General features: G+C 46.6%; 1 protein-coding gene across 1 annotated transcript in view; it reads left to right on the top strand.

The window, feature by feature from the left end:
* UACA (uveal autoantigen with coiled-coil domains and ankyrin repeats) overlaps nucleotides 1-11,847 on the top strand; it is a 29,090-nt gene extending 17,243 nt beyond the window's left edge. The window contains exons 8-18 of the mRNA XM_071568119.1: nucleotides 753-934; nucleotides 1,371-1,408; nucleotides 1,782-1,868; nucleotides 2,897-3,004; nucleotides 4,528-4,626; nucleotides 4,824-4,860; nucleotides 5,737-5,783; nucleotides 6,876-9,566; nucleotides 10,138-10,287; nucleotides 10,776-10,841; nucleotides 11,680-11,847. Of these exons, the coding sequence (XP_071424220.1) occupies nucleotides 753-934; nucleotides 1,371-1,408; nucleotides 1,782-1,868; nucleotides 2,897-3,004; nucleotides 4,528-4,626; nucleotides 4,824-4,860; nucleotides 5,737-5,783; nucleotides 6,876-9,566; nucleotides 10,138-10,287; nucleotides 10,776-10,841; nucleotides 11,680-11,751 (3,577 nt within the window). The 3' untranslated portion in view covers nucleotides 11,752-11,847. The remainder of the gene's footprint in view (nucleotides 1-752; nucleotides 935-1,370; nucleotides 1,409-1,781; nucleotides 1,869-2,896; nucleotides 3,005-4,527; nucleotides 4,627-4,823; nucleotides 4,861-5,736; nucleotides 5,784-6,875; nucleotides 9,567-10,137; nucleotides 10,288-10,775; nucleotides 10,842-11,679) is intronic.
* The last annotated feature ends 249 nt before the right edge of the window (nucleotides 11,848-12,096 follow it).

Below are 12,096 nucleotides of genomic sequence, written 5' to 3'. Positions count from 1 at the left end.
AGAAGGAGATGTGCTGATTGCATATAAACCTGGCCTTATTTTATTGCTTCTTATTGCCTCTAAAATACACCCAGCCTTGTTCCTGCCAGCAGAGAACCTGCAGTTGGTTGTTCTAAGGGTTTGTCTGTCCAAAGCTGCATCTTGCAGTCTTTGGGATCAATATGCAAGATGGGTCATGACAAAAGTCTGTGTTGAGCAATCCTGAGTCCACTGGAGCTCTGAAAGGACCTTGAGGTGTTTATTTCTGGGTCAGGGGAGGGGATTCCTCTTTGTAGCTGCTGCTTCTGCCAGTTATTTCCTGGAGGATTCCTGCCTGGTGGCCAAGGGGTGTGAGGCAGCCATGGGACAAAGCCTGTCTCCTCTCATGGCGTGCCCTGCAGTTGGGAAGCATTTGGGGAGCACTGCCAGAGCTCCCAGGCACTCCCCTCATCCAAACTCTGTCTAAACTCCTTGTCTTGTGTTTGTTGTGTCTATTGAGATTTGTATCTAATAGAGGAAGCCAAAGTTTCCAAAACACTGGGGGACTCTCAAGGGCAGCATGTTTGTGTTGGTTTCATGAAAATGCTCCCATTACAGTTGGTTGTTTTGCTTTTTAACAAATATTTAAACCTTGCCTAAATGACTCTTTAGAGCCGTTTCCTCTCTGGGTAGAGAGGAGGTGCCTTGGCTGCAGTTCCTGCGGTCAGGCCCAGCTGCAGGAGGGTTCTCTGTGTGCAGCTGCCCCGTCTCTCTCAGTGCCTGTCTCTCCCCAGGACTGCCCTCATGCTGGGCTGTGAATACGGCTGCAGGGATGCCGTGCAGGTGTTGCTCAGGAATGGGGCCGATGTGAGTTTGACTGATGGCCTTGGGCATGACTGTGCTTACTATGCCAGGATTGGGGACAATATTGACATTTTGGCTTTAATAAAAGCTGCCCTTGAGGACTCCGGCAAAGGTAGGAGCAACCTGGTTCTAACACTTTGGCTTGACTTGTGTGTCTCCCCCTGCTGTGTGTCCAGGGACTGGTTTTGGTGTAGTCCTTTGGCCACAAAGGTGCTAAACTGCCTGTTTGGGAGGGGAAAGGAAGTTTTTGGGCTTGTGTTTGGTTTTAGTAAAGCTTTTAAGGTAAATGTGGGCTCTGATGCCTGGAGGGATTAACATTGCTAAGCCAGGCATTGCAGGATTGATCACTGGAGTTTTTAGCCCTATTTATAGAAAAACTTTGCTTTTGTGAATGTTTCCATGTGTGATTAACTGGGGGGTGGTGAACTATTTTTTGAAATGTCCTCCCAGTATGGCAAGTGAATAGAATTAGCTGAATGTGTTGCATTGTTGCACGAGTCTGAACGAAATGCATTTTGTAACTTGGTATTTTTGTGGTGCTTTTGTAGGAAGAGACAGCCTGAAGAAAGTGCAGGCTGAGCAAAAGGTAAGGATCTCCTAAGGCCTTATATCCCTGGTGTGGTTGGCAGGGTGAGTAGGACTGTGCTGTGATACAAAACTATTCAGCATTTTATAATTCCAAACTTCATCTGTGGCTGAGAAGGTCCCTCTGTAATCAGATGGTGTGACTGGTTCTGTTTGAAAAATATTCCACGCTGTGCATATGCAGGATTAGGGTTTGACAAGCCTCCCATTTGTGTGGGGATGAGGTCATGGGTGGCCTCTTGTTGTGCAGCAATCTGTCCAAGTGGGAATGTTGTGGGATTGCTCCCTGTGGAGCTGAAAGGGGGGACAGCCTGTTATCCTCAGAAATGGATACAAGGGGAGTACAAATTAATATTTCACTGCTGCATTTACAGATTAGCAACATGTCCCAGAAGTGGAGTCGGGGGTTTGTGCAGGAGGAGGTGAATGTCAAACTGTATCAGAAGGAACACAATGCTCAGGTGAGGGTTCCTGTGACTTGGGTGTTCCCACATTGGTTTGAACCAGAGGTACCAAAGAAAGATGAGCTTGCAAAGGAAGCAATATTATTCCATTAAGAAAGGTCATATATTGCTGTTTACTTAAAACCTGATTGCATGACTGTGCAGTGTGGCAATTATGTAAACTTTGTTCAGGAAAAATACTTTTTTGTGTAATAAATAGTTGCAAGTGTCCACATCTTAACCTTTCCTACCTCTTAAGCTCTGTCTGCAGCAACATCAGAGTTGCAAAACAGGAAGATTAATTTTTTTAGCATTCTCAAGAGATACATGTTTGTGTCATACTCACAATAATCTGTGTCACAGTTCTACTAACCTGAATTAATTCCCCATCTCGTTTCCATGTCATTACAGTTTTCAGAAAGGTAAAAACACTTTAAGCTATGGAGAACAAAGCCCTGAGAAGCTGAGGCCTTCCTTCTGAAATGCTTTGTAATGCACAGAGAAAGCTCTGGTGGGGGCTAAAGCAGTTCCACAGCTCAGGCAAGAGTTCAAGGTGCTTTGTGTTGGCATGAGAGCACTGACTGAGGCACAAGGACTGTCACACTCCCGTGTTGGATTTATTTGTGTCACTGGCTGGTTCTGGTGGCTGCAGGAACTGTCTCACCCTTGAAGGCTGCTCTGCTTTGGGCTGGCCAGGCTTGGCCAGGGCCCCTTTGCTGGTTGGTGTCAGGAGCTGCCTCACCATGGGTTATTTTTACGTGTTAACAGGCACAGATAAGCAGCTCTTGGGGCTGTCAGCACTGAGTGTGACCCCACTCTGCTTGTCCTTCCACTGGCACAGGAATGAGCTCTGTCTGCAGCTCAGGGGCCTGGAGGTTTGTGCTTATGTAAAACCTCCCGAGCTGGAGGAAGGCACAGAATCCTCAGGACACTCCCAGGGCAAGGCTTGGAGTCTTCACTGGCTGTTCAAACTGTTGGCTCAGATTCGTTACCTTTCCCAGGGTGTGTGCAGTGTGATGGGCTTTATTTATTTGTTTGTTAATTAGGGCTTGGAGCTGGAAAACCAAGATTTGAAAGGTCGGATGAGAGAAGCACAGGAGGAGCAAAGGATGCTGCTGGACAGGATCAGTGGGCTGCAAATGCAGCTGAATGAGGTAACCCAAGGCTTGGAATGACCTCACTGGAAAGCTGGAATAACCCCCTGGTGCTGATGGTAGAAGCAGACAGGAAAGCACATGGAATTAGGATGAGGTTTTCATTCCTTTCCTGGGAATTACTGCTTTGTGTCACTCATTTTCTGCTGCTGCAAAAGCCTTTGCTCTTGTGGTAGTATTCAGATCTTACAGTAATATTCAAATTATGGGCAGCCCTGTTGCATGTCACTCACTGATACCCACAAATGTGAGCAATCACATTTAGGGCTCTGCCTCACAATGCAACATGAACCATGGGGTGTCCTGGCATGTTGTGGTTTGGAGACTGAATCTCATCTGCCCAATGAAATGCAGGTGGTGTGGGCAGTACTTTATCATCAGCTGCTTTTCCAGCTGTTATGGTAAGTGAAAGCAAAGAGAAAAAAGCCTTCAGTTGGCAAGAAAACAAACCCAAAGGTTCTCAGTAGGAATTTCTCACCCAAATTTTTTTAAAGCTTTGGTTTTTTGAAGAAAAATTCTCTCTTCTTGGAGCTAAACATGAGCAGCAGGAAGAAAATAAAACCAGGATTTTTTTGTTGCTTTTTGCTTTGTGGAGGCTCAAATTTCTTTCTTTTATTGTCTTTCTGTAGAAATACATTTATGCAGCTCTTCCTAAATGCAGCACATGGATAGAAAGAATATTTCTACTTGGAATCACTGGCTTGTCTGAGCTTCTCTCTTCAGCAGTGCCTTTATACAACAAACTTCTTTATACTCACTTTCCAAAGTCAGCAAACTTCCCCTGAAGTTGTGTTTTCTGCCTCAGGAGTGTCTGATTTAGATAACTGAGAGCTGTTCCAGTTTCTGGGGACTCTGCTGTGTCAGTGCTGCCTCACCCCTGGTGCAGAGATGGAGCTGGATGGGTGGAGGGGGAGCATTACAACGTGGGGTGGATTTCTCAGCTGTTGAACTGTGTACAAGCCCCTTAAACATCACTGAAAACATTATTTGGGGGCAGTTTTTTGTTATTTTTGCAGGAGCAAATGTTTGCAGGTGGTCTTGAGAATGAGGTGTGAGATGTGCAAGTGTGACAGGACTGGGGAACAGGGGGAACAACTCTCATTTCAGCAATGTATTTAAAACTATAGAAAAAATAGAAGCTGCCCAAAAATGCTGAATTAAGTATCTACTGCTGTGTCACTTTGTGCACCTGCACAGCATTTCTAGTACTACAGATAATGTATTTCCTGTGGCACCTTTAAAGCCAACTTAATATTACAATTATCTCTAGTGACTTTCAGTAATGCAAGACCAGTAAATATGAATTAAATAAGGAATAGCAGATTATGTTGGTGCATATTCTTGGCTCATTCTTCAAGGCTCCTCTTGCAGTCTGGTGGAAGAACCTCAAAATAAAAATGGAGGGTTTTTTCAGTGCTGATCTTGGTTGAAGTTCTCCCTAAACTCTTAAAAACCTGCTTGAGATCTTATAAATCTGCCCCTTTTTGTGATTTTTGGCTGTTTGGCACTTCTTTCCCTTTCAGAAGGATGAGTTGAAGAAAATCCTGACTACCAGGGAGAAGCAGCAGGAAGAAAGCTCAAGGACTATTGAAGCTCTCAGGGCTAAACTCAGATATTATGAAGTATGTTCATTGATTTGAAATGAGACAGCAATTGATAGTTACACCAGTAAATACTGGAACACTTTAAACTGTTGAACATCTTAAGTGGTTATCTCCTTGTAAGAGCCTTCCCCACCCTTTAATACTGAGTTTAACATACAGCAAAGATCTCAAATGAATTTTCAGCTTCACTTTGTGTTTCTTGTGTTTGATTTTAGGGTGACTCTGTGGGGTCTGGGAGTAACTTTGGAAACAGTAAGTGTGTTTAATTCTTAAAGCTTTCCATGCATGAAACAGTGTTAGAATACATAGAGAAAAGGGGTTTTAGGGGGATATCTCCCTGTTTTTGGTGTTCAATCCAGCCAAGCAGAGTGTCCACCCTGAGCTGGGAGCAGGGTCAGCTGGGCAGGGGTGTCTGTGTGGAGGTGCTGGGGGGCCCCTCACAGGGACTGGCCTTGGGAAATGTGGATTGGGACTCTGCTGCATCTTCTGCTACCATGAAAAACAAGCTGGACAAGCTCCTGCTCCCTGTGGATCTCCCCTTCCACCCCTCCTGCCTTAACCAATGCTCCTGTCTGGCTGAGCAGCAGCAAACTGGGCAGTGGCAAAGCCTGAGAGGAGCAGCTTTGGCTTCAATGCCAAGACCTCAGTTTCCACTTCTGTTAGAAACAATTCCATCCCCACAGACTGGAGTCCTTTGCATCCAGCTTGGGCACAGACCTGCCTTGCACTTGTGTAACTAAATGGCTCCTGACAGATTAAATAACCTTTTGGGAGCTGTTTGGCTGCCTGTCAGGAGCAATCAGTTCTTTGCAGAGCAGGAGATGCTTTGCCCTGGTGTGCTCAGAGCAGACCCACAGCTGGGCTGAGGTGGCTCCCAGGGCACTTCTGCACAGCAATTTACCCAGCCTGGCACAAAGGGGTTTTTCCAAGGATCTTTTTTCCTTAGCCCAGACTTTCTATGTGACTTAATTAAGGAAGAATTCTTTTAATACCAAGTGCTTAAACACCAACGTTCAGCCTAACATGGCCCCATTGAACAGAGTAAGATTAGGAAGGAAGATCATAGTTCTTGTGATTGTGTTGCTGTTTTTAACCAGGACCTAAATGCCATTTCCTTTGAAAATCTAGGAAAGGAAGATGCAGTAGTTAAACAAGGCCAAGCTGTGGAATCACAGGTAATAAATGTTTTACCACCTGAGAGAATTCTAAGAAAGTTATGCTGGAAAAGCTAAATATATTTGTAAATATATGTTGAGCATTGCCTCTGAACACACCATTTTGGGGAATCCTTGGTTTTCTGTGGTTATTTTTAACTGCTGGTGCCCTCTAGAGTCCTGTGACAGGGCTTTAACTGCTGGGAACTGTTGGGTGCTGAAGGGTCTGTAAGGAGCTTTCTTAAACCTGGGTCAGCAGTCACACATTAAGTGCTATTGTGTTTCCATCCCCATAATTTTTTGCTAGTTTAAATCTGGGTAATATTCAGAATGTTTAATCTTCTTGCCAGCTATGTGATAATTTCCTGGCAATTCTGATATCTGTCAACCTTTTAAAGAAACAATTCAGGTATAAACAAGGCCCATCAAACCCTTGGGGGTGGAACAAGATGGTCTTTAAGGTCCATTTCAACCCAAACCCTTCCAGAATTCCAGATGACTCTATTCCTACAGGAGGGTTCTGTTAACATGAAATACTGTGCTCTGATTCCTTATCAAATTATTTTCATGGGCTTGAGGAATGAGGGGCTTCTCTAAATAAATTAAATTTGTTCAGGCAGATGAGTGATTAAATATGAATAGCATAACTAGGGGAAGGAAATGGAGGTGCTACACCTGCACTGGAAGGTCAGAAGGGTGTGATGAGTTTGGGTTTATATATTGGGAAGGAATTCCTGGCTGGGAGGGTGGGCAGGCCCTGGCACAGCTTGGGCAGAGCAGCTGTGGCTGCCCCATCCCTGGGAGGGTCCCAGGCCAGGCTGGAGCACCCTGGGCTGGTGGGAGGTGTCCCTGCCCATGGCAGGGATGGGATGGGATGAGCTTTAAGGTTTTTTCTGTTAAAGCTGAAATATCTGTCCTGTAATATGGGCAAGAACAATTTTGTGTGATTTTTAAGAAAAAAAGCAATCTCTTGTACAAGTTATGCTCAAATCAACACAAATTTAAGACAGTTCTGAGTACAGAAATTCACACATTAAAATGTGATGATAATAAACAAGAAACACACATTGTTAAACTTGTAAACACGTGGTTTTTGTGCCAATTTCCCTTCAGTCCAGGTCTATGCTGAGGCCCCTGGAGCTGTCCCTGCCTGTCCAATCACCCAGTTCAGAGAAGGAAACCTTAAAGAAAGAGCTTGAGAACCTGAGGAGCTGCTTTGGGGCAGCCAAGGAAGAAATCAGCAAACTGCAGAGGGAACTGTCTCTCAAAGCATCAGAATGCAAAGCTTTGGCATCAGAGTGTGAGAGAACCAAGGTGGAATCTGATGGACAGATAAAACAGCTGGAAGATGCTTTAAAAGATGTTCAGAAAAGGATGTTTGACTCTGAAGGCAAAGTCAAGCAGATGCAGAGCCACTTCCTGGCCCTGAAGGATCACCTGACGAACGAAGTGGCTGCAGGGACCACCAGGGTGACAGAGGAGCTCAAGGAGCAGCTGAGGGAAATGAAAACCAAGTATGAAGGAGCCTCTGCTGAAGTGGGCAAACTGAGGAACCAGATTAAGCAGAATGAACTGCTGGTGGAAGAATTCAAGAGGGATGAAGGAAGGCTGGTGGAGGAAAACAAAAGGTTGCAGAAGGAACTTGTTAAGTTGGAGATGGAGCAAGATAAAAGGGGAAGGAATGTCACAGAGTTGGAAGGGCAGCTCAGAGAAACAGCAGCCAAGTTGGCCCAGTCTGTGACTGCAGAGAGGTTTGAGAACATGAAGAGTTTGTTGTCCAACGAGGTGAGTGAGAAAGCAAGGAAGTTGTCAGAGGTGGAAGGAGAGCGGGAAGAGCTGCAGGCAGAGGTTCTGCTTTTGAAGAGGGAGTGTGAGAGCCAGAAAGCTGCTCTGGCTCAGCAAGTCAGGCCAGAGGAGCACGAGCACATGAGGAGTGGGCTGGAGCAGAGGAACGAGGAGCTTGGGAAGGTGATTGCTGAGGTGTCACACAAGAAGGAGGCTCTGCAGAAGGACCTTGAGAAGTTGCAGGCTGATAACAAGATGCTGAAGCAGCAAGTCCAAGTGCTAAAAACTGAAATTAAAAGCCAGAATGTGCCTTTAAAAATTCATGAAGAATTGAAGAAAACAAATGATCTGGCTGTGGAAGACCTGACCAAAAAGCTGCTTGAAATAACAAAGAAGTACAATGAAAGCAAAGCAGAAGCTGAAAAGTTGCTGGCAGAGAAGAACAACTTAAGTGAGAACATTGGCCACTTCCAAGCAGTGTATGTGTCTCCAGAGCAGCACAAAAAGGAAGTGGAAGCTTTAAAATCTCATGGGACTGAGCTTGAAAAGCAGCTTGTTGAGCTTCAGAAGAAATATGATGATGAGCAAGCCAAAGTGTGCAAACTGGTGTCTGAGAACACAGACATAAGGGAGACTCTGAGGGATCAGTATGTGCTGGCCACCACACACGAGGAGGTGAAAACTGTCCTCAACAACACCCTGGAAAAGACCAATGGGGAGCTGTCAGACCTGAAGGGGAAGATTGGAGAGATAAAGCAAGAGTTCCTGAGGGTAAATGAGGAAAATGGAGCCTTGAAAAATAAGGTGAAACTCTTACAGAATCAGTTAAAAACAGATTATATAAGTGCAAAAGATCACGAAAGTGCAGTAAATACTCTAAAGGAAAGTGTGCATGAGCTGCAGGAGAACAATGCTGTGGTTAGGGCTGAGTATCAGAGGGGGCAAGAGGAAATTTTACAGTTGCATGCAGAAATTGAGGCCCAAAAGAAGGAGCTGGACACAATTCAGGAGTGCATCAAGTCAAAGTATGCCCCAGTTGCCTCCTTCAAAGACAGAGAGCAGAGCTTTGAAGCCACAGTGAAGGAATTAAGAGCACAGTTGCAGGAACAGAAGCAGAAGTGCAGAGAAAGTGGGGAAGAAGCCAGGAAGTTCAAAGAGGAGAATGAAAAGCTCAGAGATGGCTTTTTGTCCATCCAAAATGACTTGCAGAAGAATTACATCCTGGCTGAGAAATCCCACGAGATGGAGAAGATGTTTGTGAGCAAAATGGAGGAGCTGAATGAGCAGCTGAGAGGGTTGGTACAGAAATGCAGGGGGCAGGAGCAGGAGGGAGGGGAGCAGGAGGACAGGGCCAGGGAGCCCAGGGCTCTGCAGCCTCAGCATCTCTCAGGAGAAGACATGGAGGCCTTGAAGGAGGCTCTTGGTCACACTGTAGAGGACCTGAAGGAAGCCCTCAGGAGTAAGAAGGAATGTTACGACCAAGAGACACTAAAAGTAGAAGAGCTGCAGCAGGAACTGTCAGTTCTGCAGAAGTCCTCAGTGCCTCTGGTGGAACATACACAGATGAAGGAAATGCTGGAACGAGAAATCACAGCAATCAAAAGCAGCTTGAGAGAAAAGGAGGAAGAAAACCAAGTGAAAAGCAAGGAAATGTCGAAGCTGCAGGCTGAGCTCCAGCTGAGCCAACAGACCTTGAGGGAGCTGGGGAGCAGGGAGGTGGTTGCCATGGCAGAGTACACCTCCATGAAGAGCTCTCTGGAGGCCCAGGTCAGCAGCATGGCTGGGGATCTGTCCAGCATGAGCAAGAAGTACGAGGAGGTGTGTGAGGAGGCTGTGCAGGCCAGGAGGAGCGAGCTGGCCCTGAGGGAGGAGAAGGAGCTGCTCCAGCTGCGCAGCTGCAGCATCGAGCAGGAAATCAAAGACCAGAAGGAAAGGTGTGATAAATCACTGACAACCATTATTGACTTGCAGAAGAGAATCCAGGAGTCTGCCAAGCAGGTGGAAGCCAAGGATAACAAGGTGGGATGTGGCAGTTAATGCTCCTGGTGTTCTTAGTTCAGCAGGGAGGAGCTGGACTGCAGAAGCAGCTCCTGAGGTGTTTGGGCACAGCTTTGTACTGAGCACCAGGACTGGCCCAAATCAGGTGAATTCCTGGGTTTGCATTATACTAAGTTTTTTTAATCCCTCATATATTTTGGACATCATGTGTAGTATTTAAATCCTATTAAAACTTTAGACTTTGTGGTACCAGCTCCTTCTACTGGAGCTGTGTTTGTTGAGCATCTCTGGCTTGCCTTCTGATGGTTGACTGTTCTTTTTAGAAGTTAGAGATAGAATATCTTTAGCTGCTCCCTTGTTTGGTCCCTCCTGTTGCTGGCTGGCCTCCAGGGTCCATCCCTGACACATCTCAGTGCCAGGAAGCACAGTGTGACCCAGCATGGCAGGAAAGTCAAGCCCTCTGTCTTTGCAAAGGCTTTTAGCAGGCTGGGACAAAGACCCTTCAGTGCTTGCTGGTCTCATCACACTACAAAGAACATTAAGGGGTACTGGGTTCTGGTGAGACATCCTCAAATGAGTTTTTTTTTTAAAGATAACAGAGCTGCTTAACGACGTGGAGAGGTTAAAACAAGCTCTCAATGGGCTGTCTCAGCTCACATACACTGGGATCCCCTCCAAGAGGCAGAACCAGCAGGTGGAAATGCTCCAGAACCAAGTGAAAACACTCCAACAGCAGCTGGCTGTAAGTACTCAGCCAAGGTGCTGTCTGATGTGCAGTAGCGCTGCTGAATTCCTTGGATAAACAGGGAACTGGCTGTGGCCCCTGAGCAGGGGGGCTGCAGCCTGAGCCTTCAGAGCAGTCATTATTTTGGGGGCTTCTCCCACCCCGAGTTCTGGCTTCTCTGGAAATTTTTATGCTTCTGCATTTTGAGTTGTAACATTTGGGAACTTTTCCAGATAAAAAGGACCCAAACAATTTAGAGAATTTGTGCCCAGAGAGAATTTGTGCCCATGAGTTCCTCTGCTCTGGTTCACACCAAGACCATTTCTGAATGCAAGCTCAGTTTCAGTATTGCAGAAACCCAACCATGCCTTTTTTCTCACTTTAACCTTGGAATTCAGCTTTGGCTGCTCTGTCAGTGCACAAAACCAAATGGCCAGAGCTGGCAACGGGCAGGAGCAGATGTGAAATGTCTGATGGGTTCCCCTCTCCCCCTGCCTCTTTTCCAGGACGCCAAAAGGCAGCACCAGGAGGTGGTTTCGGTGTATCGGACGCACCTTCTCAGTGCTGTGCAGGTACCACAGTCCCAGGGCAGAGGGTTCTGCTCTGCCACCTCGGGGGGATTCTGCAGATGTTTCTGGAGAACCAGTGGGGGGGCTGAGGGCACTGGAGCTGTTCAGCTGGAGGGGACTGAGGGGACACTCAGGGGGTCTGCAGCTTCCCCAGGGGCAGCAGCTCCATCTCTGCTCCTGGGAGCAGGGGCAGGACCCTGGAAGGGCTGCAGCTGTGCCAGGGCAGGGTTGTCAGGAAAAGGCCCTTCCCCAGAGGGTGGTGGGCACTGGCCAGGCTCCCCAGGGCAGTGGGCACAGCCCCAAGGCTGCCAGAGCTCCAGGAGGGTTTGGACAACACTCTGAGGGACAGGGTGGGATTGTTGGGGTGTCTGTGCAGGGCCAAGGATTGGACTCAGTGATGCCTGTGGGTCCCTCCCAACTCAGGATATTCTGTGATTCTGTAACCTCAAATGAACTTGGAAACAGGCAGTTGGTGCCAGTTTCACGTGGAGAGTTTTAATTTAGAATGGACTGATCCAACAAAAGCCCAAACACATCTCATGGCTGACTTCCTGATGTGAGTGTGTTCCTAATTCTGAGTCAGCCCTGGGAATCTGGGAATCCTGGCATGGACTGGGACAGTCATTTTTTCCCACATCGTGTTTTCATGAGGGAAACTGCTCTGTCAGAGAGGTCCATGAGGAAAAAAGTGGAAGATCCCCAAAGTATTTCAGATTTCCCAGCATGTGGTGAAAGCACAGCAACAAGTTAAGACTTGGGGGTGATTCTGAAGAACTTCCTGATGGTTTGGTTGGTGTTTGATGGGATGGGAAATGTTTCTGACTGGTGCTTGGTTCTGCAGGGTCACATGGATGAGGATGTCCAGGCTGCTTTGCTCCAGATCATCAGGATGAGGCAGGGGCTGGTTTGCTGACCTGCCCCTGCAGCTGCTGTGGCTGTGCTGGAGAGAAACTTCCTGAGATTTATATCATGATGATGACATGGCTGCAACCAGAACCTCTAAACATGAAACAACTCAGCAAGCTGAAGAGTTTTCTTCTCGTCAAACACTAAACCAGAGCTCTGGTGTTTCAGGCCTGGCACTTTTTTCATTAGATGAATAAAAGATGTAGAACATCTTTTAAAACTGGTGTCAAACTGACTGTCAAAATGATGACATAGTAGTTAAATTAATTTAATGTCTGATTGACCCTCATTAAAGCAAGGCCTATACCCAGAGACTCCAGTTTATTCTCTGACTTGAACTCTCATGGTGTGG

This window comes from Pithys albifrons, chromosome 13 (assembly GCF_047495875.1).
Source record: "Pithys albifrons albifrons isolate INPA30051 chromosome 13, PitAlb_v1, whole genome shotgun sequence".
NCBI lineage: Eukaryota > Metazoa > Chordata > Aves > Passeriformes > Thamnophilidae > Pithys > Pithys albifrons.
This window is presented reverse-complemented; position numbering and strand designations above follow the sequence as displayed.